The sequence below is a fragment of the Micromys minutus genome, assembly GCF_963924665.1.
Source record: "Micromys minutus genome assembly, chromosome: 28".
NCBI lineage: Eukaryota > Metazoa > Chordata > Mammalia > Rodentia > Muridae > Micromys > Micromys minutus.
Genome location: NC_137963.1, coordinates 15,335,861 through 15,360,163, shown reverse-complemented (window position 1 = coordinate 15,360,163; position 24,303 = coordinate 15,335,861). Strand labels below are relative to the sequence as shown.

At 43.1% G+C, this 24,303-nt stretch overlaps 1 protein-coding gene across 1 annotated transcript; it reads right to left on the bottom strand.

The window, feature by feature from the left end:
* TNFSF8 (TNF superfamily member 8) lies at positions 1 to 23,457 on the bottom strand (the record flags this gene model as incomplete). The annotated part of the gene is made up of 4 exons (XM_080940076.1): positions 1 to 395; positions 2,814 to 2,885; positions 13,665 to 13,707; positions 23,269 to 23,457. 4 exons carry the CDS (start codon positions 23,455 to 23,457, stop codon positions 1 to 3), a joined length of 699 nt encoding a protein of 232 aa, XP_080796202.1.
* Between the last annotated feature and the right edge of the window lie 846 nt (positions 23,458 to 24,303).

Sequence of the window (24,303 nt, the reverse complement as noted above, 5' to 3'; positions counted from 1 at the left end):
TCAGTCTGAGCTACTGTATAAGAAGACGGACAGCACGTTCTCTAGAGGGAAAGTGTTTGTATCCACATACTGGAAATTAATCACCCTGACTGATATGGTAGAGTTAACATGTAAGTAATGCAGCAAGAACTGGGAGAGATTCTGGTAGATGTTCTTGCTTTGGACTCCAGACTCGCACACTGTTACCAGTGCCTGCTTTTTGATTGTGGAATCGATGAGGAGCTGCAGTGTCAGGTCCACGGAATGATTTGAGCACTGCACGAGAAACTGCAGATGGCAAATGATGAAGTACCAGCCTGGGAACTGGACCACCAGGTTCCCATCCTGGTACAGGAGTCCGTGGATGGTGCCCTCTTGGTTCCATGACAGTTTGGAATTATTGAGATGTTTTGACACTGGAAAGAAAGAATTAGTGCTCACATGTTAGGGACATGTTGGAGACCTCTTTCTCAAGGTTCCCACTCAGCATCTCTATTTCCTAGCAAGGTGCCTACCATCCCAAATACTTAAATGTCTTCTGAAGTACTCTTTCTAGAATATTCTCCCATAGCTTATTTTTTCTACTTAGAAACTCACAGGAAGAAAACCACCTGTCTTCCTTTTGTTGAATGCTCAAACTACAGGATTGGATCACACACAACACTTCTTTGGAAAACAAAAGACCTTATACAAGAGTTTTTTAATGGAAGGCATCTCCTATAGATGAGTTTCTTTTAATTATTTTCTCATATCATATTATAGTTGTTACTATTTTCTTTTTTACCTTTTTTTCAGCGTATATGTACATATGTATCTCTGTGTTTCTGTTAGATGTGTGTGTGTGCAGGTGCAGGAGCAGGTGCAGGTGCAGGAGCAGGTGCAGGTGCAGGAGCAGGTGCAGGTGCAGGAGCATGAGCAGGTGCAGGTGCACCTGTCTGTGTACATGTGTGTATTTAGCTCAGAAAACAACCTCAGGTATCAGTCATTACCCAGTACCAATATGAACAATGTTGCTTTGCCATCTACTTTGTTTCTGTTTTCTTTTTTTTAAATAAAAGTTTATTTTTATTTATGTATATTGTCTGTATTAGTATATGCAATGTGTGTGTGTGTGTGTGTGTGTGTGTGTGTGTGTGTTTTGTGTCTAAAGAGGCCAGAGGAGGGCATCAGATACCCTGGAGATGGAATTGCAGGAAGTTTTGAGATGTATGATGTGAATATTGGGAAACAAATTTGGGTCTTCTGAAAGGGAAAGCATTCTTACCTGCTGAAATGTCTCTCCAGCTCCATAACTTTGTTTTTGATACAGGAATTTTCACCGTTCAGAATCTTGCACAATAGGCTAAGCTGCTCAGCCAATGTGCCCCAGGGATCTCCCAGCTTTTGCCTTAGTAGTACTGGCATTGCAAGTACGAGGGACCATGCTTGGCTTTTAAAAAGCAGGTTTCAGTACTTGAGCACAGGTCCCCCTATGTAAAACACTGTCAACACCATTTCCCTAGCTTCTTGCTCTTTTAGGCCACAGTTACCCAGGCCGTATTTTGCACAAGGTCTATGCTATTGTGTTATTCGTTAATGAACGAGCCTTTTATGTTTTGATAGGCATTGAGGATGGTGTCAAAGCTGTGACATTCAATACTGTTCAATTTCAGTACTGAGTTTTTCAGGAGAATTCCTACTAACTTTTGCATTTAAGATAAAATAAAATTATGTTCCGTGCATGCATAAAAATCAACAAGGAGACCTATTATCACAGGCACTTAATATGTGCTGATAAAAAAAAAATAGGACATACCCTTTAACATGGTCTGAAGTTTTGAATGTCTTCTTTCCTTCAAGGGCAATCAAACATCCTTGCATGGGTCCCTCATGCGCACAGCAAGGAACCCAGCATGTAGGGTTATAGAAAAGCAGAGAATTAACAGCCTCCAAGCAAAAATGTTTGTGTGAAAGCCAAGTCTCCCAGTCCTAAGAAATGAAAGTTAGCCCTGACTGGTAAAGGAGCCTTTAGACTTGGGAGGCTGGCATGCTGGTTTTAATTGATTCCATGCTTTCCCTTCAATTCTTGTTGCAATTCAATTGAAAGGCAAAAACTAATGTAATTGAAAAATGAGATTTTTTAAAAAAATGAGCAAAATGGCTGTTCTCTTGAGAATCTTGGCCATTTCTTCCATGGCTTATTCTTTCATGTTCTAAGTGCCTCTTACAGTTTCATTTAGAAAAAGACTCTTACCTGAAGCACACTGCAATATTCAAACAGGCCCTGTGCCAAGGAGCTCATTAAGCTGTCAATCTTGGGACCAGGCAATTTTGTAGTTCCCCTGTGAATAACTTTGTAGAGGTAGAGATGGAGCCATTCCTTTTTTCCATTAGGGAAAAGATTGCATTTGGCCCAAACTGGTAAATCAGTGTGTGATAGTGGGGTGAATGGAGGAAGAAGGAGATAGGGACCCTGAAGGAGTGAATGAAGTGGTTCTTATCTGCTGAGGGAACATTTAAACACCTGTCCACCTGTCCATGGTCAGCTCCCAATACGACCCCTAATGTAACTCCCTCAATGCTCTTGGGTTTTAATTTTTAACTGTGCCATTTCTAAGCAAACTCTTTTCCCCCATCAAATGGGGACCTAGAGAGGAGCCTTGTAGCTTTGGAGAAAATACTCTTATCTTCTTATTCTAAGACATTAAAATTCAATTTATAAAAGTATGATGTAGGCTAAGGACACATTTGCATGTTACTTTCAGCTAGAGGACTCTAGCTGGAACCTCTGGATTAGAAGTTGGCATAGGACATTGTCTTCATGGGGATGTACTTCCCTAGCTTTGGCTACTGACCTTGGAAGTAGGCCCATGACTTCTTGGATGGAGTCCTTTTCAGGGTACATAAGAGGTCCTCTGAGCAATTTCCTAAAACAAGGTCAGGTATGAGTTATCTCTGGAGACTGGAGACAACCCCATCTTTTTCTGTGACCCACTGAGATGAAATTGATTAGTCTGCTCCTGTTCATGAGGTTAAATTAATCACACACACACACACATACATACACATACACACCATACACACACACACACTCACACACACACCACACACCACACACACAAACACACATACACACACTGCTAACAACAACAGCATCAGCACCAACCATCCCCCAACCTTGTTTTCATTTTGCTGTTAAACAGCCTAGAATTTTCACAGTTCTAAAGTTTACTTCTGCTTGGACTGTTACGAATAGTGTAGAAGTGAAACAAATCTGATCCAATTCTTATAGCATGCTGGGTGCCACCATTTTTGTCAGTCCTCATCATAGGTCTTTGTTATTGAGTCCCTCCAATAGGTCGAATGAGACTGAGAAGCCCATGCCTTCAGCCTGAACACCGGTCTCTCCAACAGCAGCACTGATACAGGTTTTGCTACACAGCATCTTCTACTCGGCAGACACCAGCCTCTTTTACCAGCATCAGCTAATCCGATTCTCAGACTAACCCAGGGCTAACTTTTATGTCTGAAGATACTCAAGGACATACTCAGGGTTAAGTGAGCACTTAGACATGTGAGATTCCCTACATTTGCCTGATCTAGACAGCAAAGATAAAAACATCTCACTCAATTTTAAGAGGACAAAGCATTAACGACATCTTAGCAGGAAGCTTCCCATGTGGAGCGTTTTAAATAGAGACAAATACACTATTTGTGTCATTATGGCATTAGAGAAATAAAAATATTGTAATATCATCACTGATGGTGATAGCTCTTATTATTATAACAAGTTATTTTGTATGCAAAGAACCAAATTATACATTTTCTGCAGTGACTCACGAATTCAGTCTATTTGGAGCAAATCTCTTCTTTTCTGGGCCTTGGTCTCTATCTGGAGAACTGGAAACTCCAAAATGACACTGATATATTTTAATGACATCATCAGATATGATCCCTCAGTCCATCCTCCAGAGACATGACAGCTTTAAGTTCATGCAACAGGAGCCATGTCCTGCTGAACTTACTGTCTCTGAATAGTTTGTCCTGAGCTCCCAGTGACTTTCTTTATCCCATTGCTCAGATTTGAGAAGGTCCCTGGGGCCCCGAGAGTGACTAACAGCTGAGTGAAGGGTTCCCTCTGCTGTCTGAACAATCTCACTACTAGAGTAACTCCCAGCAGAAGTAGGAGCAATATTCATCTCTAGCTGCTATTGGCTCACAAAGGGCTTCTGGCCAGCTTCCACTCTCTAGAACTTATTCTATCATTATCATCAAAGCCGAGTTTGTGAGGCTTGCTGCTGCCCTGCACACATCCATGGGGTGTGTGTAATCAGACCTCGGATCCTGAAGTGTAATAGTCTAAGGAATTGTGACTGTTGTCTAGTCTCACCTTCGAGACTGTAGAACATCAACCAGAAAGAACCGGAGAGATGCATATCTGATTTCTGATTTTCATTTACTACAGCTCCTATGGGCGTTTGACTCTTCCCGATCTCTCTAGTTTCAGCCTATACTTTTCCTTATCTCGTTTTATTCTGTGTTGTAACAGTAATCAATGTCACCACCACTACTACCATCATAACTAATGTTGACTATTTTTTTGTGATATTTTGCTGAACATGCTATAGCCATGATTTCATGTTTACATCTTTTACAACCATTCCATAAGAAATTTAATGTTTACAACCATCCAAACAAGAGACAGTTTATCTTTTATGTATACTAGAAGCCTTAGGTTTTAAAAGTTTAACTGGGAATCAAAGATGGAGCAGAGACTGTATAAATGACTGAAAAACAATGACTTATCTTGGGATCTATTTCTTGGGCAAACACTAATTCCTGAAACTATTAATGATATGTTGTGCTTGCAGACAGGAGCCTGGCAGAACTGTCTTCTGAGATGCTCTACCCAGAAGCTGACAGAAACAGATGCAGATACCCACAGAGAAACATTAGACTGAGGCCAAGGACCCTTATGGAGATGGGGGAAGGATTAAAAGGTCCTAAAACAATAGTAGCTCCACAGGAAGACCAACTATGTCAACCAAGTTGGACCCTTGAGAGCTCTTACAGAATGAGCCACCATCAAAGAGCATACATAGGCTAGACAGGGGCCCCCAACACATATGTAATAGAGAGCTGCTTTGTCCTGCCTCAGCAGGAGAGGATGTGCTTGATCTTGCAGAAACTTGATGCTCCAGGGTGGCAGGAGATACTGGGGGAAGGGCATCCTTCTAGAAGGAGGGGAGGGAGTGGGAAGAGGAACTCTGTGAGGGAGAACAGAGAAGGGATCAGCATTTGGGATGTACACAAATACTTAAAAAGGTTAACTGGCGTGTTTTCAGTCACACATCTCGATACTGGTAGGGTGGAGATAAAACTCAGCCAGTGAGACTCTAATGCCCAAACTGACTTATTCCTCTCCACTCTACTCAAGTTTGGAGGTTTGTAGTTTTAGTCCACTACCACACGAGTATGCTTCCATCAGAACCTCTGTTTCCTGCTACGTGGTATCCCCTACCTCTATCAAGCTAGCTGTCCTTGGAAACCCATCCTGGCAGAGACGACTGTTTAGTCTTTCCTACTGAAAAGAAGGAAGATGCATTTGATGAAAGGAGTCAACTAGTCCCTTCTCTTATTTTCTTCTGTAGTTCAGGCTAGTCCAGCATCATTGTAGTGAGTAGGGGTGTTTTGCTTGCTTTCCTCCCCCTGACATGAAGAACATTATGAAGAACATTGGCCTTACCCTCACAGATTCTGTCTAAGTTAGTTGGGAAAATTGGATTTATGCCCTTGACCAAAGGCAGGCTGTCACATCAAAGACAGGCTTTCTCTCTCTGGTCAAAAGGCCCCTCTGTATCAGGTGGCTTGTGGTGACATCTGCAAGAACTGAGCATCTCCAAGCAGATGGTGGCAGAAGTACAAGCCCAGGCTTGTCTCTCACACATGCAGGACTTTTTTTCTTCTGTTTTTCCCCTTTGGTCTTCATGTGTACAAGTGGGGTGACCTCAGCTGTAATTCTGAGAAAGCCAATAATGGAAAAAGTCTATCTTATTTTGAAGTATTTGCATTTCCTGAAGTCAAATGACAGGCATACTTTAGCTTTTCTTAAAGAATTGGTTAGATGGTTTCATGCTAAAGAAGAAGCACAGGCTTCTTCTAAGAATGACACTGTTGGGGCTGGTTCAAGGAGAGGCCCATTATTGAGATAGTGACATTATTGAGCTTGAGGAAGACCCCAGAGGAGGGTGCCATCTCTGCTACTTTACATTTGGAGATGTCAGCAGAAGAAGAGTGAAGGATTCTGGGTGGGGTTGAAAAACCAAGAATCTCAGTAGCTTCTTAAGGCTTAAAAAGCTCCCAGCTAACAACTAACACCACTCTGACTCCCCCTCCTCCCACATGGTATTGGGGAAGACCTACATGAAGGACCCAAGTTATAACCCAAGCCACAGAGATAGAAGCTTGTATATTTGGCCAGTCAAGTTATTGAAGAAGTAAGTTGGCCACTTTGAAAGTCACAAGGCTCTTGCTAAGATATAGACAATATTGTGGGGTGTCAGTCATGCAGCTCAAGTCTTATCAGCTTGTGAACCCATGATATTGTCTATTGTGGATATGAAGACTTGTGTAGGCAATAGGGATCCTGCCATGGTTCCAGAGTTTTGTGGACTGAGCATCTAGATTGTGGACTGCATCTCTGCTATCTGTCTCCCCAGAGACTGACTCTGGAGGGTCTTATTCTGAGAGACGGACTATGAAAACCCTTTGAAGATGGAACCTAAGTTGATGTTTGGATGTTGGGATGCTGGAATATTCTCTTTCAGATTTTAATGTTCCCATTTAGATGAGAACATTGTTGACCGAGATGTAGAAATGCCTTTCTAGATTATTCTAGAACAGTGAGGGTTAAATGGAAGAGAAATGACTCTGTAGCCATTTCACATAATGCAACTGAAGTCTTAAAGGCAACAGCTGGAGGGCGTTGCTGGGGGGCAGTTCCAGTGAGCCTTCCTGATCCTACAGTCTGGAAGAATGCCAGGGTCAAGTCACAGGTTGGGAAATTGGGATTTCGAGTCAGATGATATGGGAGCTAAATCCTCGTCTACTTCTTCAGAACTTCTCCTATAAGGACCAGGGAAATGGTGCTTCTCAGAGAGCATGTGTCTCCAGTGAAGGTAGATTTGTCATTTTCTCTCCCGAACTTTGAGACTGTACCAGTGATGCAAGCACCATCCACACAGATGTGTAGCTAACTCGACATACATCAAGATTATAGATGTCAAGAAACTGGCACCAGCCATGACTCTGAAAATGTGAGGTTTCTTCTCTGCTTGTTTCTTTTTCTTGTTTCCTTGGCACAGCTCTGTGATGCCATCCAGAGATGATTGGATAATAAGATGCTCATTAAAACAAAACACTGTGTTACCTGTCAGAGTAGACTTTCTCACTTTCTCACACAATTGTTTGATGCTCTCTGGTTTTCTTTAGATGAGGGGAGGATGATGACCTCTTGGAAATATTTTAATTTTTTGAAGAAACAGAGAGCTCTACATTTTAGTTTCTTCTCCCTTGGAGAACACCCAGGAAAGCCCCAACAGTGACATCTAGAGGAATCTTCATTCCCAGCAACATTTGAGATCAATGTGAACTCTTAACCAGGGGGGCCTTGTGCAAAGGGTCACTTCATAGACATCCCTTCAAATCTAACCATTTCCTTGATGCTACCAGACCAAGAACATTTATGGTCTAGACAGAAATCTCAAGGAAAGTTGTGTGTAAAAGGGAGACTTTGGATTCACAACAGTCCTCGAAAAAATCCTCGATAGACAGCATTGCTTATTGTTGAACACAGAGAACGCAATGGATAAAAATGGGTTGGAATCAAATTAGAATTCACATCACTACTTCACAATACTGTGAAGACTCTTGGGAGCTGGAAACCCATTGATACCTGTTGTAGTGTGTAAAGTAAACACATCTGGCTCTAGGGCACTTTGTTGCAATTAATTGCATATTAAAGGCTGATGGATCTGATACTTTGGAAGGGGGTGTTCAACAAACATCCTAACATTCTTCTAACATTCTAAATGGCCTTTACTATGCCACGGCTTATTTGCAATGTGGAAGTACCAAAGCACCCTCAGAATGTTAGGTTTTGGCTCAAACACATGTGAGTCCAAATCCCACCCTGGCTACTTAGTGGTTGTGTGGTTTAGCATAAGTACCTGAGACCCTATGAAATGCTCTTTCTTCTTCAAAGTGAAAATAATGTACTCCTCAACAGCTGGAAGAGGAGTAAATGGAATAATACACAACACGGAGCCTATTGTATACTACACAAACAATGCCAAATAGTTTACTCCCCTTCTCTGGTTTGGGCCCGGGCTACCTGGCCGGCAGAAAATCAAGATCACGGATGTTGTGTCTGGGACTTGAACAGAATATAAAAAGAAACTAGTTTGAGGTCTACTACTATCTATTCTTCTCCCTTCCCTTCCCCCTCCCCTTTTCCCTCCCTCCTCTGACCTCTTAAAGTGTTAGGATGATAGGGAAGTTGGCATATTCTCTAGAGACTGGGGGTTGTATCAGGTAATTCTATCATCAAATAAAAGCCTTTCCACCTTTGTGCTCTCTCCTCTTCTCTGGACCTAATGTCTTTTCCAGTTTCCTCGGTCTTTTTTGGGGGACTGTGTGAAAATTACGAGTGTTGGCTTTAGAACTCAAGATAGCCCATTTCCACTTCATTCTGAAGGGTTCCCTTCCTGGGCATTTTCAACAGAGAGATTCATTCCTGATGCGTGTGAGCTCTGCCTAGAGCAAAAGGCAGTGGGTTTAAGAGCAGGTTTTACTGAGTGTGCTCAGATTGATTGGAGGAACAAATAGGTTCCTGGTGGCAAGTGAGGCAGATGGCTGTCGGAAAAGCAATTTATCCCCACGGGAAAGCATCATATGATGCTGCAAAAGGGAGAAAGAAAAATGGAAGCCAGAAGTAACAAACTGGAGACTTGGGCATTCTGGATCCAGGCCCATCCCTCTGACAAAGTGGGACTCTGCCAGTCCGTGTTTGGTCTCCCGAGGGAAGGGGTTGTGAGGGCAAGGAAGGCTGTCACTCCTCGTGCTGTATCTCTGCCCTCAGTGTGACTTCTGTATGGAGCATGGCCATAGACTATTGGGGTCAGTGAAACACTGGGGAGAAATTAGTCTCCCTGGATGTCCAGCTTTCTCACCTTTGGTATTTCTTCATTATATAGACCACTTCATTTTGCCGCTTTTGATGGCCTTTTTTTTTTTCCCTTTTAGCTTTAGAGGGTATGAATTTTATCAGGACATCTAGGACCTCTGGGTACAATGGGGCACACAGCATTTGCAGGAAACAAAACAAAACAAACAAAACAAACAAACAAAAAACAAAACAGAAAAACCCAAAAAAGAAAAGAAAAAAAAAGAAAACAAAAAAAAAACCAAAACCAAAGACCAAAACCAAAACAAAAATCAAAATCCAAACCATTGTTTTCTAATGACAGGATATGGAATCACTCCAGGTCACATGACACTCTCAAGCCTGCCCCCAAACACCAGTGGCCCTCTCTGTCCCAGAACTCAGTGACAGAGTACGCTAGCCATTGAGAAGTTCCTAGTGGCTAGAATAGCTTCAGCTTTACAAAACAGAGCCCCAGAGGACTCCATTGCCTGCTGGGAGACACTGTACTGTATCATACTTCCCTGACAGCACTTCTATAAAGTCTTATATCCTTCTGAAGATATTGCTATACAAAGATTCAAGCTCTTGTTGGGTGTGACCAGGGGGGATGGTCCAGAACAAGAGTGAGGTTGAGTTGTGCCCAAACCCTGAAACTCTTGTCCTGAGACAGGCAGGAGTAGGTTTACTTCCTCCTTATCCTGGGCCTGCATGTCTAGGCACATGTAAGCCTTATGACCCCTGCCTTCACCACCCTTGAGGTAGTCACGTAGCCTGCTGGCCAGATTATAGGTTAAATGTCATCTCACCATATAAAGACATGTCCTGCAAGCACCTGGAATTCCCCTTTCTGCAAATGAAGCATCCTACAGCACTTCAGCCCCAGCCAAAGATGTACCCTCATCCCTCAAAACCCCTCTCCACCCCAAAGGGTTGTATAGCCCTTGTTCTTCCTCAATGAAGAGTGCTGTTTCACTGAGAACTGTCTCCAGAGAAGGCTGTTTCTCCTGGACTCACATAGACAAAGATACTGGCTTTGTTGATACCAACCTACCAGCCCTGGCTAAGTTTCATTCCTGCCAGCCCAGCTCCATGTGTAACAGTGCTTGATGGTTCCTGATGGAATCTGGAGGGGGGAAAGCAGACCCAGGGCAGCAGTTTGAACTTCTGGGAAATCCAGGTGAAGGGGGCTGTAATCTGAGATTTGGACAAATGAGTCCAGGGTATGAGTAACGTTAGAGAACCAAACTTCAGTGGAAACAAAAACATCAGAGCAAGAAATGACAAGAGGATGCAGGGGCCTCGGCCCTAAGCTGTATGTGGAGGAGGTGCATCACTTCATGGACGATGAAAGAGCAAAGTGGACCAGATGGATGCTCTGAGGTCCAGCCAAGTGGGAAAATGAAGGTATGTTTTTGGTTTCACTTCATGATCATAGTGGCTAGCTGCAGAAGGCTTGTTACCCACGTCTGCTAGAGCATGAAGCACACAGGACAGCTTGCCTCCCAGCCTCCCAGCTTGTCCATGGATCCAATTGAATGGCTAACGAGTCTCAAGCACTGTGTGGGGTAAGTGCAAGTTAGCAGTTGATGGGCCTATTCTGGCCAGGAATGACAGGGCTTATTGCTAACACGGGTGTGGTTTTCTGTGGTTTCCCTGTAGCTAAGGATATCCTGTGCTGGGCTACTACCTCAGCATGTGTGCAGAGCCCTGCATCCCAGGCTCTGGTCAGTGCTGCTTTCCTGGTTACAGCAGCTGTCATGGCAGAGGGTTCCCATCCCTGTGGCTTCTGTCCTTGTGACAAACCTCATGCCACCCCTGGGACTTCTTCCCAGGAATTTCTGGAAAGTAGCTTTGCTCTGCCTGGGATGTCTCGCAACAGGGTCCTCGTTTTCCCTGCTTGCTTATTTCCTTTTCCAAAAGGGCGGTTTGTTTCTCGTGTTGGCTTAAGATTAGTTTGTTGGTGGAGAAGCTTGTGGCTTCAGAATTTCTTCAGACAATTGTCAGACTACTTCTTTCTGTATATATAGGATGTGAGAACCCTCGTCTCAGGGAGTGTCAAAGAACTCATGCTAGTGTGTGTGTGTATGTGTGTGTGTGTGTGTGTGTGTGTGTGTGTGTGTGTATGTGTGCATATGTATTTATGTGTGGAGAAGTCAAAGGTCATCACACAGTGTCTTTCTCAATTGCTTGCTATCTTATTTCTTACGACAAGTTTTCTTACTAAACCCAGAGCCTTCCAGTTTTGGTAGGCTGCCTGGCCGGTGAGACCCAGAGATCTTTCTATTTCTGTGTACTCAGTGCTTGTGTTATGGGCATACACAGATGCTCCTGCTTTTCAGGTGGGTGATGGGGATGGGATCCAGGCTCTCGTGCTGTACAGGAAGCTTGTGAAGGCAGAGCTCTTTCTAGCCCCAACTCTAATTCATTTATTATGTTTATCCTGGTGATGTTTGGACAGGAGAAAACATTTTCTGAAAGAGACCTAGCCTGCTGGTATGAGGAACAGATTTTGGCCTCCGACATCATTTTTCTCCCTCACCCTATTACAGGGTCCCCAGTTTGTGGAGTCAAGGCAAGCATAGTTGTGCATCAGAAGTGATAGTCACCCATGCACAGCAAGGGGTTGGTCCCTCAAAGCTCAAGTAGGGGTGACAGAGGAAACCTTGAAGCTTCACATTTGCACTACTGTTGTTGTCTTCTCTATATCCTAACAAGTCTCTTGACTTCTTGGATCTCAGAAACTTCCCAGCAAATGGAATGTCAATGGGAATATCCCCATTCCTTCTCTCCAGTACTGACAATTCTCAGGGCTGGTCCTCAGACCAACCCAAAGGAAGTAGGGCCAAATTTAATATTCCCAGTGGGGAGTATTATCAGCATCAACAAATAGAATGTGGCTGTAGAAGCCCTGAATTTAAAACAGAGGTAATTTTGCTGTTGTTAGTTCTTGTTTTGATATTCCTAGTCAAGATCCAGGTGAGTAGGGAACTGGGAAGTGGTCACAGTTTCCCATATTTGGGATTTCTTGAACTGAAGAAGTTTTCCCCTCTAATGAAAAACTGGGGAGTAACATGGAGGTTTATTTTATTTTGCCTCTTATGATTATTAAGACAGAATAAATGACAAAGCACCCTAGCATCTGTATAAATGTATTCCTATGGTGGTGGTGGTGGGGGACATTCTAACACCAAAACAGAGGGGGATGGGTTTTCCTAGGAAGAGTGCTTTTACCTTAAGTGTAACTGACTAGCAGGCAAGAGGACAACTTTGTTCTTTGTTTCCTATTCCATGTGATCTTCTGCTGACTGTAACCTACTAGTTAGAGCTTTGTACTTTTGGCTTGAGCGCCCTATAACCAAGAAAGAACAGCTACTCAGTGCGGAATGTGTCTTGGTACCCAGTCAAGGCTACATTTAGCACAGACATTATATCCATGGGAGGTGGCTACTGCCCCTGGCCAAATGGAAACTTCCATTTTTACTCAAAAAAAAAAAAAAAAAATCCAAGTGGAAGTGATGGTCGGATGATGGAAGCAGAGATGGAGGAATTATGTTTCATCAGTGCGGACTGCTCCTTGAAAAGCCCCATAGGATCATATGCAACAAGTTAGAAGGATGCCTCACACCACTGCCGATGATGCCTGCATTATAGTCCGCTATTCCAATCTATGGGTCAAGGCCAAACACTACTTATTCTGTAAATAATGTCATGCCCACAGATTTGTGTGTTTTCAGGCTGTCCTAATCATGCTAACTGCAGGACTGATTTCAGCCAAGGCAAGCAAAGCCTTGACCCATATTTACTATCCAAATCTTCATAGACACTGTCTGTAGCCTTCTACACTTTACCTCACTCTTTGATTGCATAACTATTTATCTACACAAGTGAGGGAAATAAGACCATATACTAGGCTCTAAGTGATTTGGGCTAATATTGAGGTTATTCATCAATCTTAAAAGGTTCAGAAGGCTGCATACCCATGCATTCTAGGTCTTTGGTAGGTTGTCCTGAAGGAAAAAAACTACACATGTGCGGCTGCTGTGAGGACTTGTGTCAGTTCTCTTGACTGATTTCAGCCAAGGCAAGCAAAGCCTTGACCCATATTTACTGTCCAAATCTTCATAGAGATGTGTAACAGAGACTTCAGTGTGGAAAATGGTACTAAGATGCATAGGCAAATTTGTTCAGTTTAGGGCTGCCAGCTCAAAATACAAGATTGTCATGTGATACTGCCAGGGTCCTCAGTTTGACTATAGCAATGGTGTTGTTAGTGAGTGTGTTCCTGGTGGTTGGGAGGTTTCTGTGGATTAGCACAGTGACAAGGCGCTACCCAGATGAGTCAGAAGCATCAGCTTGTCTCGATCTATCAGCCTCTGCTTCTATCTCTCCTACTCCTGCTGGGGACAGTCACAGCATTTCTGGTTGATATAAGTAGCCATCACACTTTGTGGTGTCATCTACATGATTCACTACACATTCATTCCTAAATCTGAGATCTTACCTCCTTTAAGGGGGACCTTCTCAGTTGTTTTGGGAGCGGAGTCCTGGAAGGGAAGAGAGAAGAGCTGGGTGAGGTCACTGATGAGGTACAACAATTTATCTTCCTTTTTACCTCGGTAGTCCTCAGAGCAATGTGCAATTTAGAACCCACCCACCCTTTGACCCTTAAAGCTTGTATATCCATTGATGGATTGATTATAGTGGGCTTTCTATCTGTGCCAGCCCACCAGTCTACTGGAAACACAGCATAGGGGTTAGCATCCACATCTCACAAACAAGAACCAAGACAAGATGGCTTCTCTATGGACATACAACAAGCTTGTGGAGCCCAGGATCACGGCTGGGACTTCCACCTGCCGGTCAAGTGTTTTCTTACACTCCACACATAGTACTGTTTTTTCCCCTTAAGTCAACATATAATCAAATGGAGTGAATAAATATATACACTTTGTTCTTTCCACATTTGGTTCACCTAAAAGTATTGTAAGCGTACGTGGAAGATATCATTCTACCTCGATTGTGGTTGGAAATTGTGATTTTTTTTATTACTGTTTATATTCCAAACATTGGTATGATATCATAAGAAAACTGAGCCTCTGACCTCATGGGTTTATTCCAAGCTTATGGCCAGATATGATTTGCAAATACTAATAAATATGTAATATAGAGGTATATTTGCTTATACATTCACATGATATTCCATATGACTTATATAATAATTATAAATGTCCACATAGATTTTTATATACATTAGTAAGAGATAGATGGAAACAGTGTCTGCTAAAGAGGAAACTGGCCCGAGGGTTCAGAGGGAATTAAAAGAAAGATAGTTGTGTTCTGTGAAGGTGGTGCATAAAGATAAAAGGACATTCCTCAGAGATTCGGGTGTCCCTCACTTCTTCACAAGTAGCTTAGAGAGGCATTTAAGTAGCCTTCCACAAAGAAATAGAATTCCATATTTACCTTTTGGCCTGTATTAGTCACAGTCACCTGTAGTACATTTAACTGAGGTAAATTATAAACACTAGAAATGGGCGAATATTTTCATAGGAAAGTCATTTCCCAATGTCTACCAAAGCTGAAACTTGACAACTAACTATATCTGACTTTTTTTAGTGTTCTGTGTAAGAGCTGATAAATATCTGGAGGTGTCATTTTAATTTATGTTCCTGGGAGCTCTGTCATTCTTCTTCTGTGGATACATTGTTTTCTGTGAAGTGGGTATTTTTTTCTAACCCAAGAGGTGGCATTCGGAAATACTGCTTTGGAGGCCTTGGGAATACAAGCTTTGGTGTCACACTAATCTGGAGAAAGTCTTTTAAGTTTGGGTCTCAGTTTTTTAGGGGGAAGGGATTGTGAATAGAAGATACTTTCCCCTCTGCTTGTTTTCCCATCGTGTTGCCTTATTTCCCGAGAGTTCTCAATGTGTGTAACGGTGCTTTACATCTGTGATTGCATGATTACACATATGATTCTTAGGAAAACCTGACATCACAAAATTCCCCTTTATGTTACCTCTGTGAGAAAACAGCCGGTGCTTCGAAACTTATGAAGCAGTTGACTGAATGCCAAGCATGACTTTTGATTAGCATAATGTGCAAACACACAAAGAAAGCCATTCCCATTTAGATGAAGCCTAATAGGATTGAACATATGAAGAGACCCATATCTACCTAGAAATCAGAGTGAATAGCTGAAGAGCAATACCAGCAGGGCCATCCCAGCTGGCAGAAACGCTAGAGAATCACTCATTCAGCCTTGGATCACCTATGGTGCATTGCGTCAGTCATAAAAAGATATGCTGTGGACCCGGTCCTTTAAGACAGTTATTTAGAGACCACAAATAAATATGGAATCAGAAAAGTGAGTATAGGATGAAAGGATCACTGTGTTTAAAGAATTTCTGAAGCATTAAGGCTGAGGATCTCAGGCTGCAGCAGGTTTGGGTAGAGCTTGGGTTGCCATTAGCAACAACTTCTCGGGTGATGCTGATGCTCCTGGCTTTCAGAAAGCCTTTGATCACCAAGGCTAGGAGAAGTGTACCTTGGAGGTAAACGTAAGTGTTCGTAATGGGGTGGGGTCATAGAAGGGAAAGCCTTGCTTTTGCGTGTCAACTCAGAGTTCTATCTCTTTAATGCCTAAATCGCCGGAGGGCTCCAGAGAATTCAGGACAGAAGTCTGGCTGTTCCTATGTCGAAGAACGCAAAGTCTCTACAGCTTCCTCTGGCTACCCATAATAGATGTGATCCCATAGTCAAAGCAATAGATAAATCCAGATGACTTACAGACCATCAAGTTGATTTTGGAAGGAAGAATGCCAAGATACTAGAGTCTAGGGCCAATTCTGTACTAAAATTCTTCAGTGAGTTTTCCACTTGGCCAAGGACAGAGCGGTTCATTGTTATCTCCTCCCTATTCTCAAACAGCCCTAGAGTTTGAGGATGGAGAAGCAAGGCCTGAGGACATGTTAACTGCTTGCATTTATGAGCCGTGATGATGACTGTTAGAATTTGTCAGATTGTTTAGACCCCGAGGCGCTATGCTGAGTGCTGTCTGTAAACTGTTTTAATAAACATTGCCCGGGGAATTTGAGACCTTGGCTGGGCAAAAGGAGAACTATCCCGCTCGACTACTTGGCTTTGAGTAAGGTAGGACACAGGCTTGACCTAGATGCAAACAAATGGCTTCCCTGAGGCTGTCATCTCATCTCCATAGTAGCTCTGGAAAAATAATCTCCATGGTTACCAAACCCTGCTTCATTTCTTTAAGTATACTTTCTCTTTTTTTTCAGCCTCTATGGACATCTGATGTGGATTCTAACAGCACTAGAGTTCTTTCTGTGTAGTGGAAAGTATGGCCATGTGTAGTTTATTTTTCTCCAGGTGAAATGACCCCTAATGCAATCATTAGCTGAGAACCGTGTTTTTCTCTCCCTTAATTACTGTGAGTAGAGCTCTGGCCAATGATTCCTACTTTGGGCTGTTGCAGTCATAAGAAGATATGGAATGTAGATTACTAGATGTTGTCTGAAGACAGTAGCTATTTGAGAGGGACTGCTTTGGATCTTATATGTTCAGTTTGTCATAATTCCCCGGAAAGTCTATTTGCTTTCAGAGCAATGATGTGGAGGGTATGAAAAATGTGTCTAAGTTCCCATATTTGCTTTCCTAACAAAGTTCTTTCTTACTAAGAATTATCAAAGACAACTAAAATGCGGAATATTCTATGGAAAATTTCACATCTGTTTTGTTTTTCCGACTTTCATTGTCTTAGAGGGTGGATCACGGCACACGGAGATCTTTAGTGTCTTTAAACTGAGATGATTAAATATTTAATTCAGGCTCCTCTGGGAACCAAATTCTTTCTGAGCCTTATTGTATTGGTCTTTAAATGGACTTCAAGAATTAAGAGTTGTCTAAAACACAGAGAAATGACTTAAAGAGATTCTAAAGGTTAAAAAGTTGGTCATACTGTGTGTGAGGGTCAATGGCTCTGTATCATCGTCTCTAGATTAAGGCAGACAGAACAGCAGCATGTTCTCTCATATGAGAGCCTCTGGGGAGAGTATTTTTATTAGGAACCCCTGGTTAGGCAGGTCTGGGATTTGGAGCACAGTGGTATAAACAGTGTTTCACCCACTTGCAAGGATATCTATCTCTCTATTTCTCCTCTCTCTATATAACTATATCTATATCTATATCTATCTTACCTCTATCTCCTCTATATCTATAATTATATCTGTATCTATCTATATAAACACACTGGATAGTCATGAAATAGGTATTCTGATTCTGTGGATCCGGGATAGACTCTGAGGTGTTCTGATTGTCGACTGTCTCCTGGCCATGTCACCGTGTCTCATCCTCCAGCTGCTCTTTGGGTAGCACTGGCTTCAAGACATAATGCAATAGGCAAGTGCGTCTTACAGTCTTGGGAAATTGCTGCAGGGAGTTGTTCTCAGATGTGAGATTAAGACCTCTTCCTTCTCTAAAGATGGAGCTGGTACTCTGTCCTCTGGGCCTCTGTCAATGAATGCGATGATTTAGTCTCACTTCCTGGTATATCTTGGTCTGCTATGGAGGCTGACCATTGTTCATACCCCAGTAACTCTCACAATCCAGTCTGACTTCCTCTGGGCCATGCCCTTCAACTCATTGTCTAGTAATGGAGAGCTCATCTTTAAGAAATACAAACACACACACACACACACACACACACACACACACACACACACACACATATACCAAGCTATAATACGAAGCATAGATAACCCCAGACAGACCCAGAATGTAGATTGTTCTACTACAGAATTGGCCTAGCTCTTGCAGAGTAGTCAGTATCACAAAAGCAACAATCAAGGATGGGTGTAATAATTAGCTCGTGGCTTCTCAAATTGTACTACTTTTACTGATGTTCTGGGAAGATTGTTGAAATGCAGGTTCAATCCAGTAGCTATGGATGAAGCTGAGAACTCTTAATCACTCTCTCCTCCCAGCTCTCTGTCTCTTCATCATGTACGTGGGTATGTGTATCTAGGTATGTTCATGGGTCTGAGTGTGAGGACATACATGCACACGTGGAAGTCACAGGACAACCTCAGATATCATATTGTAGCTTTTGCCACGTCTGTCCTTTGGTTGGTAAGTTCTGTGTTCACTACCTACTAGTGGATGCAGAGCCTGTGTGGTTTTCCTGCCCCTAAATCCCGTTTTGTTCTAGAAGCAATAGATTTACAGTTGTGTACCTGGATTCTGGGCATGCAAATTTATATTTTAATGCTTGGTAGGAAGCAACTCCACCATTGAGCCATCTCTCAAACCTGAGTCTATTTCTAACAAGCTCTTAGGACCATCCACATATTGGTTCGCTTGTTTATTTTAATTTTAGTTTTTTTGTGGCATTGAAGAATGAACTCAAGCCTTGCCTATACTAGCCAAGCACCCTAGTACTGAACTACATCCCTCGTCCTTTAAACATTTTTGAGACAGGGTCTCACTAAGTTGCCCAAGCAGGGTTTGAATTTGTAATCTTCTTGCTTTACCTTTGGGAGTAGCTGGAATCAAAGATAGGAGACATAAAACCAGATAGAGCTGCTCATTAAATTAAAAAAGTGTTTTTTTTTTTTTAATTAAAACATACGTAGATAGCACACAGAAGGTGTTTTATGAGCCCAGACCGCCCGCGTAATGTTAAAAAAAAAAACCTAATTACAAATGCCATGGGGAAATGAAACATGAACTGTATAATTGTATGTTATTAGGAGACAGTGTTGAGTTACCATGAACTCTCGGCTATGGTAGCAGTGTTGTGGTGGGGAGAGATGGATGGCAGAATCTGAGCGAGTGAAGGCACACTGCCTGCAACTTCATGTATGTGCAGAGACAGCATGCATGGGATAAATACTTGACAAATGTAGAGGAATGTTACATGGGCTTTATCATATCATTTTAAAAAAAAATATAAAAGACCGTTTCTAAATTTTCTCAGATTCAGCTGACATTCTGGTGTCCCCCTAAACCTTCCCGACCCTATCCGGAGGTGACTCATCCTCACATCAGGAGTGTTCTGCCTAAAGCTCAGTTTCATAGGCTTCAGTTTCTCAAGTTGGGAGAGTTCCCTGAATGGGTCCCACACGTGCACACATGTGCGTGAGTCTTTCCTTCAAAGCCCCAGAGAGTGTTTTCCCCTTAGTTTAAAAAAAGAAATCTGAGCGTTTTGGGAAAAAAAAAATGTAATTAATTAAATTAATTAATTAAACCAGTTACTAAATATAATAAACCCTAGATGCAGGGTTTCCCCTTAAGAAAAGTGACTCAGGGCATTTCCATTCGCTTCTATTGTGTGAGTTTGAACAAACAAGGCTCCTCGCAAACAGCCTCGATTGGACTCCATCCTTCCCAGCAACTGCCATAATAAAGATAGAGAAAGGCAGGCTTAGCTGCTTTCTCTTTCTAGAAATGCTGTCCAACCTTGGAAAATCAAACAACCTGAGGCGTTGCTGTACCTCTCTGGACTGTTTTTGTGTTCATACCTAGGCCTGGGTAAGCCCAGCCTCCTGACTTCAGAGCAAAGACTTGACTATGGTTGAGGACCCAGAGCCTTCGTTATCATGGGAATACCTCTCTGTGAGCACAGTGCCCGGGGACCCAGTGGTATCATGGATTCTTCCTTCCTGGGACTGGGCAGCGTGGGGAGAGTAAGAGAAGTTCTGTTGCATTTTTACCCCCTTGCTCCGCTCTGTGTGTGGACAGTTAGCTCATCGCTACCCTACAGTCTTTCCCAAGCTCTTGGAAAAATGTGTATGCGCTTGAGTTATTCAACTTTTCTTTCTACACCTTAGATGGTACACCCTAGATGGTAGACATGCTCAAGTTGGTACCCTTTCTTTGGAGGTGACAGACAACATTGACTCAAGTGAAAAGATGCACGTTCTATTCTCATTTCTAGGGTTTTATTTACACACACCTGTTCAGGAACATGCTCAAGGAGCAAAATGTTCTAGACAGAAGTATAATGGGGCTCTCACGAGGCATCGGCACAATAGAATCAGACAGGTCTCTACAGTGGCATAGAGCTGACTTCTACATACAGACACGGATGGCTCTCTCTGACAAAGCGCTAAGGGAGGAGGTAGACGAAATAATGAAATCCATGCACTATGGATTTGTAGAGATGCAGACTTATGTAAGAACGCACGGGAATCTCTTCATGGTGACATTCTCAGCAAGGGCAGTCTGCTGCTGGGAGGATGAGACATGAAGAGCTTCTAGTTTCTTTCCCTTATTTGTTGGTTTAGTTTTGCAGAGCAATGTAAATGTATTTCAGTAAAAAAATATTGTTGTAAGCAAAAAAAAAAAAAAAAAAAAAAAAAAAAAAAAAAAAAAAAAAAAAAGTACAGCTATCTCTGAAGGCTTCAAAGACATCACTAGAAAGCTACACAGACAATTCAAGGGCGGAGGACCCTACTGAAGGTTTTGGTTAGGGTTATGTACCCAGTGTTTTTAACAGTGTCCTGTATAAAACAGATACTAACTACTGAGATTCAGACCTCAGTTTCCCCTTTGTCTCCACTACGGAGTTTTCACTTTGGAGTTATCTGTTCCTCCTAGCCAAGTCTACAGGATCCTAGCTGACTTTCCTGACATGGCTAATTGTCCCCTCTCCATCTCTTTTCTCATCTCCACAGTTGTCCAGGAGGGGCCTCTCTTCTTATCTCTTCCATTCCATGTGACAACTGTTCTTAGTCCTCCCTCTCTGACCAGATACTGTAGTTGCCAGTGATGTTTTTCTTTAGTCTGCTGGGGAAACACTTCCTCCATGGTGGTCTCAAGGTGGTCCTACGTAGGGCAGTAGACTAAATCTCACAGTTCCCTACCCAGTTCCAGTGGTACAGGGGGGATGCCAGGTGCTTGTTACCCATTCCACATGAGTCTGGGCTCCTTGGACCTTCTCTTTGTATTTTTTGTTTTTGACAGATTCCTACTGAGCCTCTTCAGTTGCTAAGTTCACCTGTTTGCAACCTCCCCCATCTGTCTTTCTACTGGTCGCACTCCTAATAACCCAGGCCCAGGGGACTCGTATTTCCCCAGTTCTTGCCACAGATAATGCCTGATCATATGCTAGAAATAGTATGTGAACAGCATTAGATTCTTAATAGTGTGGTGATTAAAATAGAAAGCCCCAGCCTGCGAGCAAGTCTATGACACGTTAAAAATCACAGCAAACCAGAGCTAACACAGAGACTGTGCACTGTTCTATACCCAGGCACTGAGGTAAGTCAGCTCAACAGGCGAAGAGGACAAATCTCTGAGAGAAGGATGGGAACTAAGGTTCTCCATGTTTCTGCCACCATCAGGGCCAATGAAGGGAATGACATTCTCACAGAGCAACCAAGTGCCACTAAGGAGCCCCCACTGTACAGCTTGCTCTGCATGCTTGACTTCAAGCCCCTGTTCCTGTGCTTCATCTTCTTCATCTGCAGAAACGGGGCAGAAGCCTGTCCAGACTCCACAGGAGAAGCCATTTCAACAATGGATTGGAATTAGTCCTGTACGGTGCCATCATAAACCCTCCCCATCTTGGCTTCTAATCTCCACAGACAGCAGTTCTGCCTCTATCCCTCCCTCAACTGACACACGTCACACATCCAATCTCTTATCTGGCCATTCATGCAAAATGACACACTTCTGGTGTAGGGGAAATCATGATGACAGAGAGCAGAGAATGTGGACTGAAGAAAAGGTGCCCAAAGGTTTGCCTAAGAGTCATTCTTAACAGATGCAAATGGTCCATAAAATGATGAGTCCCACGAGCTCCAGCCAAGGGTTAAAAACTCCCTTCTTACACTGCCAAAGAGGAAGAAGTTTTAAAGCTTTATTTAAATTTCAATACTTGATGGTACTTATAAGGCCCTAGCTTTCTCTTAGCAACTAGTAAGTTGCAGAGCCTGTGGTCCAAGGCAACTGAAGGAAATCCAAGAAAAAAAAATCTGAGTGATTATAATATGACTTGTGAGAATTATGAAATAAGAAAAGGCGTGTTTACATTTGGGTAGGGTGTTGCACCATGAGTTCAATTCATTCAGTACCCAAATCACCATGCCTGGATCTCACCCCAAGCCTGTGAGTCATGTGAGCTGATCATACAGTACATTCTAGACAGTGTATAAGAGTTCTCTCTCAACGCTACCTTTTCTCAACTACAGTTTGACTTTCCCCTTCAACCTTTCTATCTTTCTCCCACTTCAAACAAAGTGAATCTCCCAAGATGGTGCCGCCCTGCATATTGTGTGTGCATCTCAGAGGGTACAGATGGCATAAACATTGCTACTTTTCAACATTCTGAGCTCTTCAAAGTCAGAAGCTTGTGAGGAAGCTTTCGATTTCTTTTGTGGGTTTTAGCATTGACATGCCAGAGCTCTGGGAAGCCTTGGCTCCTCTCTCTCTCTCTCTCTCTCTCTCTCTCTCTCTCTCTCTCTCTCTCTCTCTCTCTCATTGCAGTCTCACTAAAAGCAAGCAAGTAAACAAGCAACTGTAACAGCAGGTTCTTAGCAATAGAGAGGCCTCAGCAGCCCTGGGAGCATGGGTGGAGGATGTAAGCTTAGAATTAGGTTGAGCACCTTCCAGAGAGGAGAAATACATGCACACACCCCAGCAGGGCTCCCTATGGTGTCCCCCCTCCATATGGTAAGTCTGTGACCCATATGGGCTTAAATCTGAATTTCTCTGGGCCAGCAGTTTCTCTCTGCTTTTTGGCTCAAGTACATCTGGGAAAATTTGAGCTCATACCCAGTTATATCCCTCTTAAAAAATTCCAAATGAGGACAGAAAGTTCATTTGTTTTTCTCCCCCATTTCTCTGATATGATATCTCTCTATATGCATAGTTTTACTTCTTTTCAGGTTTTCAATGTTTTTGCTCCCAGTTAACCTATTCATTAGTGCCCAGAACTGTTCCTCTAGAGGATGCAAATTATAAATAAGAAAAGAAAAAACGTTTTTATGGTTTTGCTCCCAGTTAACCTCTACATTAGCTCTCAGAACAGTTCCTCTGGAGGATGCCAATTATAAAGAAGAAAAGCAAAGCAAAGCAAAGACGTTTACTCACCTTTTTCTGGACTACCAGGACCAGAATGATTGTCAGTGCCACAAGGCACAGGAGGGCAGTGGTGCTGAGGTAGAAGTAGCTGCGGCTTGTGCTTCTCCAGGGGCTGGTTACCAAGCCGGGCGGTACCTGCATGGCTGGGTCAGGGGAAGGGGCCTCACGGCTACGTGCTTGTTGCAGCCCTGGCTCCATGCTTTATATAGTCTGTCCCACATCACACCTTATCTCTCCTCATCTGACTCGATTCTGCACCCAGCTCTGTTCCAAGAAGGATTTTCCCCTTCATCCTGGATCATGTGACTTGGAAAAAAGCCTTCACCAGTTGCCGGATGGAGAAACTCTTCTCTGGGGGCGTGAGGCGAAGGGTGGCTGCAAGGGTGGGGGAGAGGTTCATTTTTCATCGCCCGGGATTGATTTGAGTGCAGAGAAATTGTAGTGAGAGGCGATGGTTGATGTCAGCGGATGGTAGGAAGGAGACAGTTCCGCGTGTGTGTGTGAGCACCAACCACTTCTGTTTCCTTTAGGCTCAGCCACAGAACGCCTTCCCGTGGAGACCTTGCATACTGTGTAATCCATGTTGGTGGCCCAGAAAGCTTTCAGATTAGACTTTTTGTTGGGTCCCCGGGGACAGCAGTCTTTTGTCAGCTGCACAATGACTGTTGGGGTTGTGGGACAATCACAGTCCGCTCTAAACTGGAAACACACCCCTTCTTGAGAAAGAAGATCTCTGGAGACAGGGTGTGGCAGTAGGAAATTTCAGGATAGTTTCAAAGACCTGGTGAGAGAACAGAATTTGGAATAATTTGCTTTGGAACTAAAGCTCCTAAATCTCTTGCAGTGTGGTCTCCAGGGGGGGTGGTGGTTCTTAAATTTGCCAGTGATACTGGCTTGCCATAAAGTTCATACTAGGGGAAGAAATTAGTGAGGGGGTCAGGAAAGGGAAGCTGAGTACTGTGGAACGTGTGTGTGAAGTGTCTGTGGGATGTGTGTTTGGGCAAATAGGGCTCCAGGTTTTTGTGATGAGCTTGTGCACAGAGG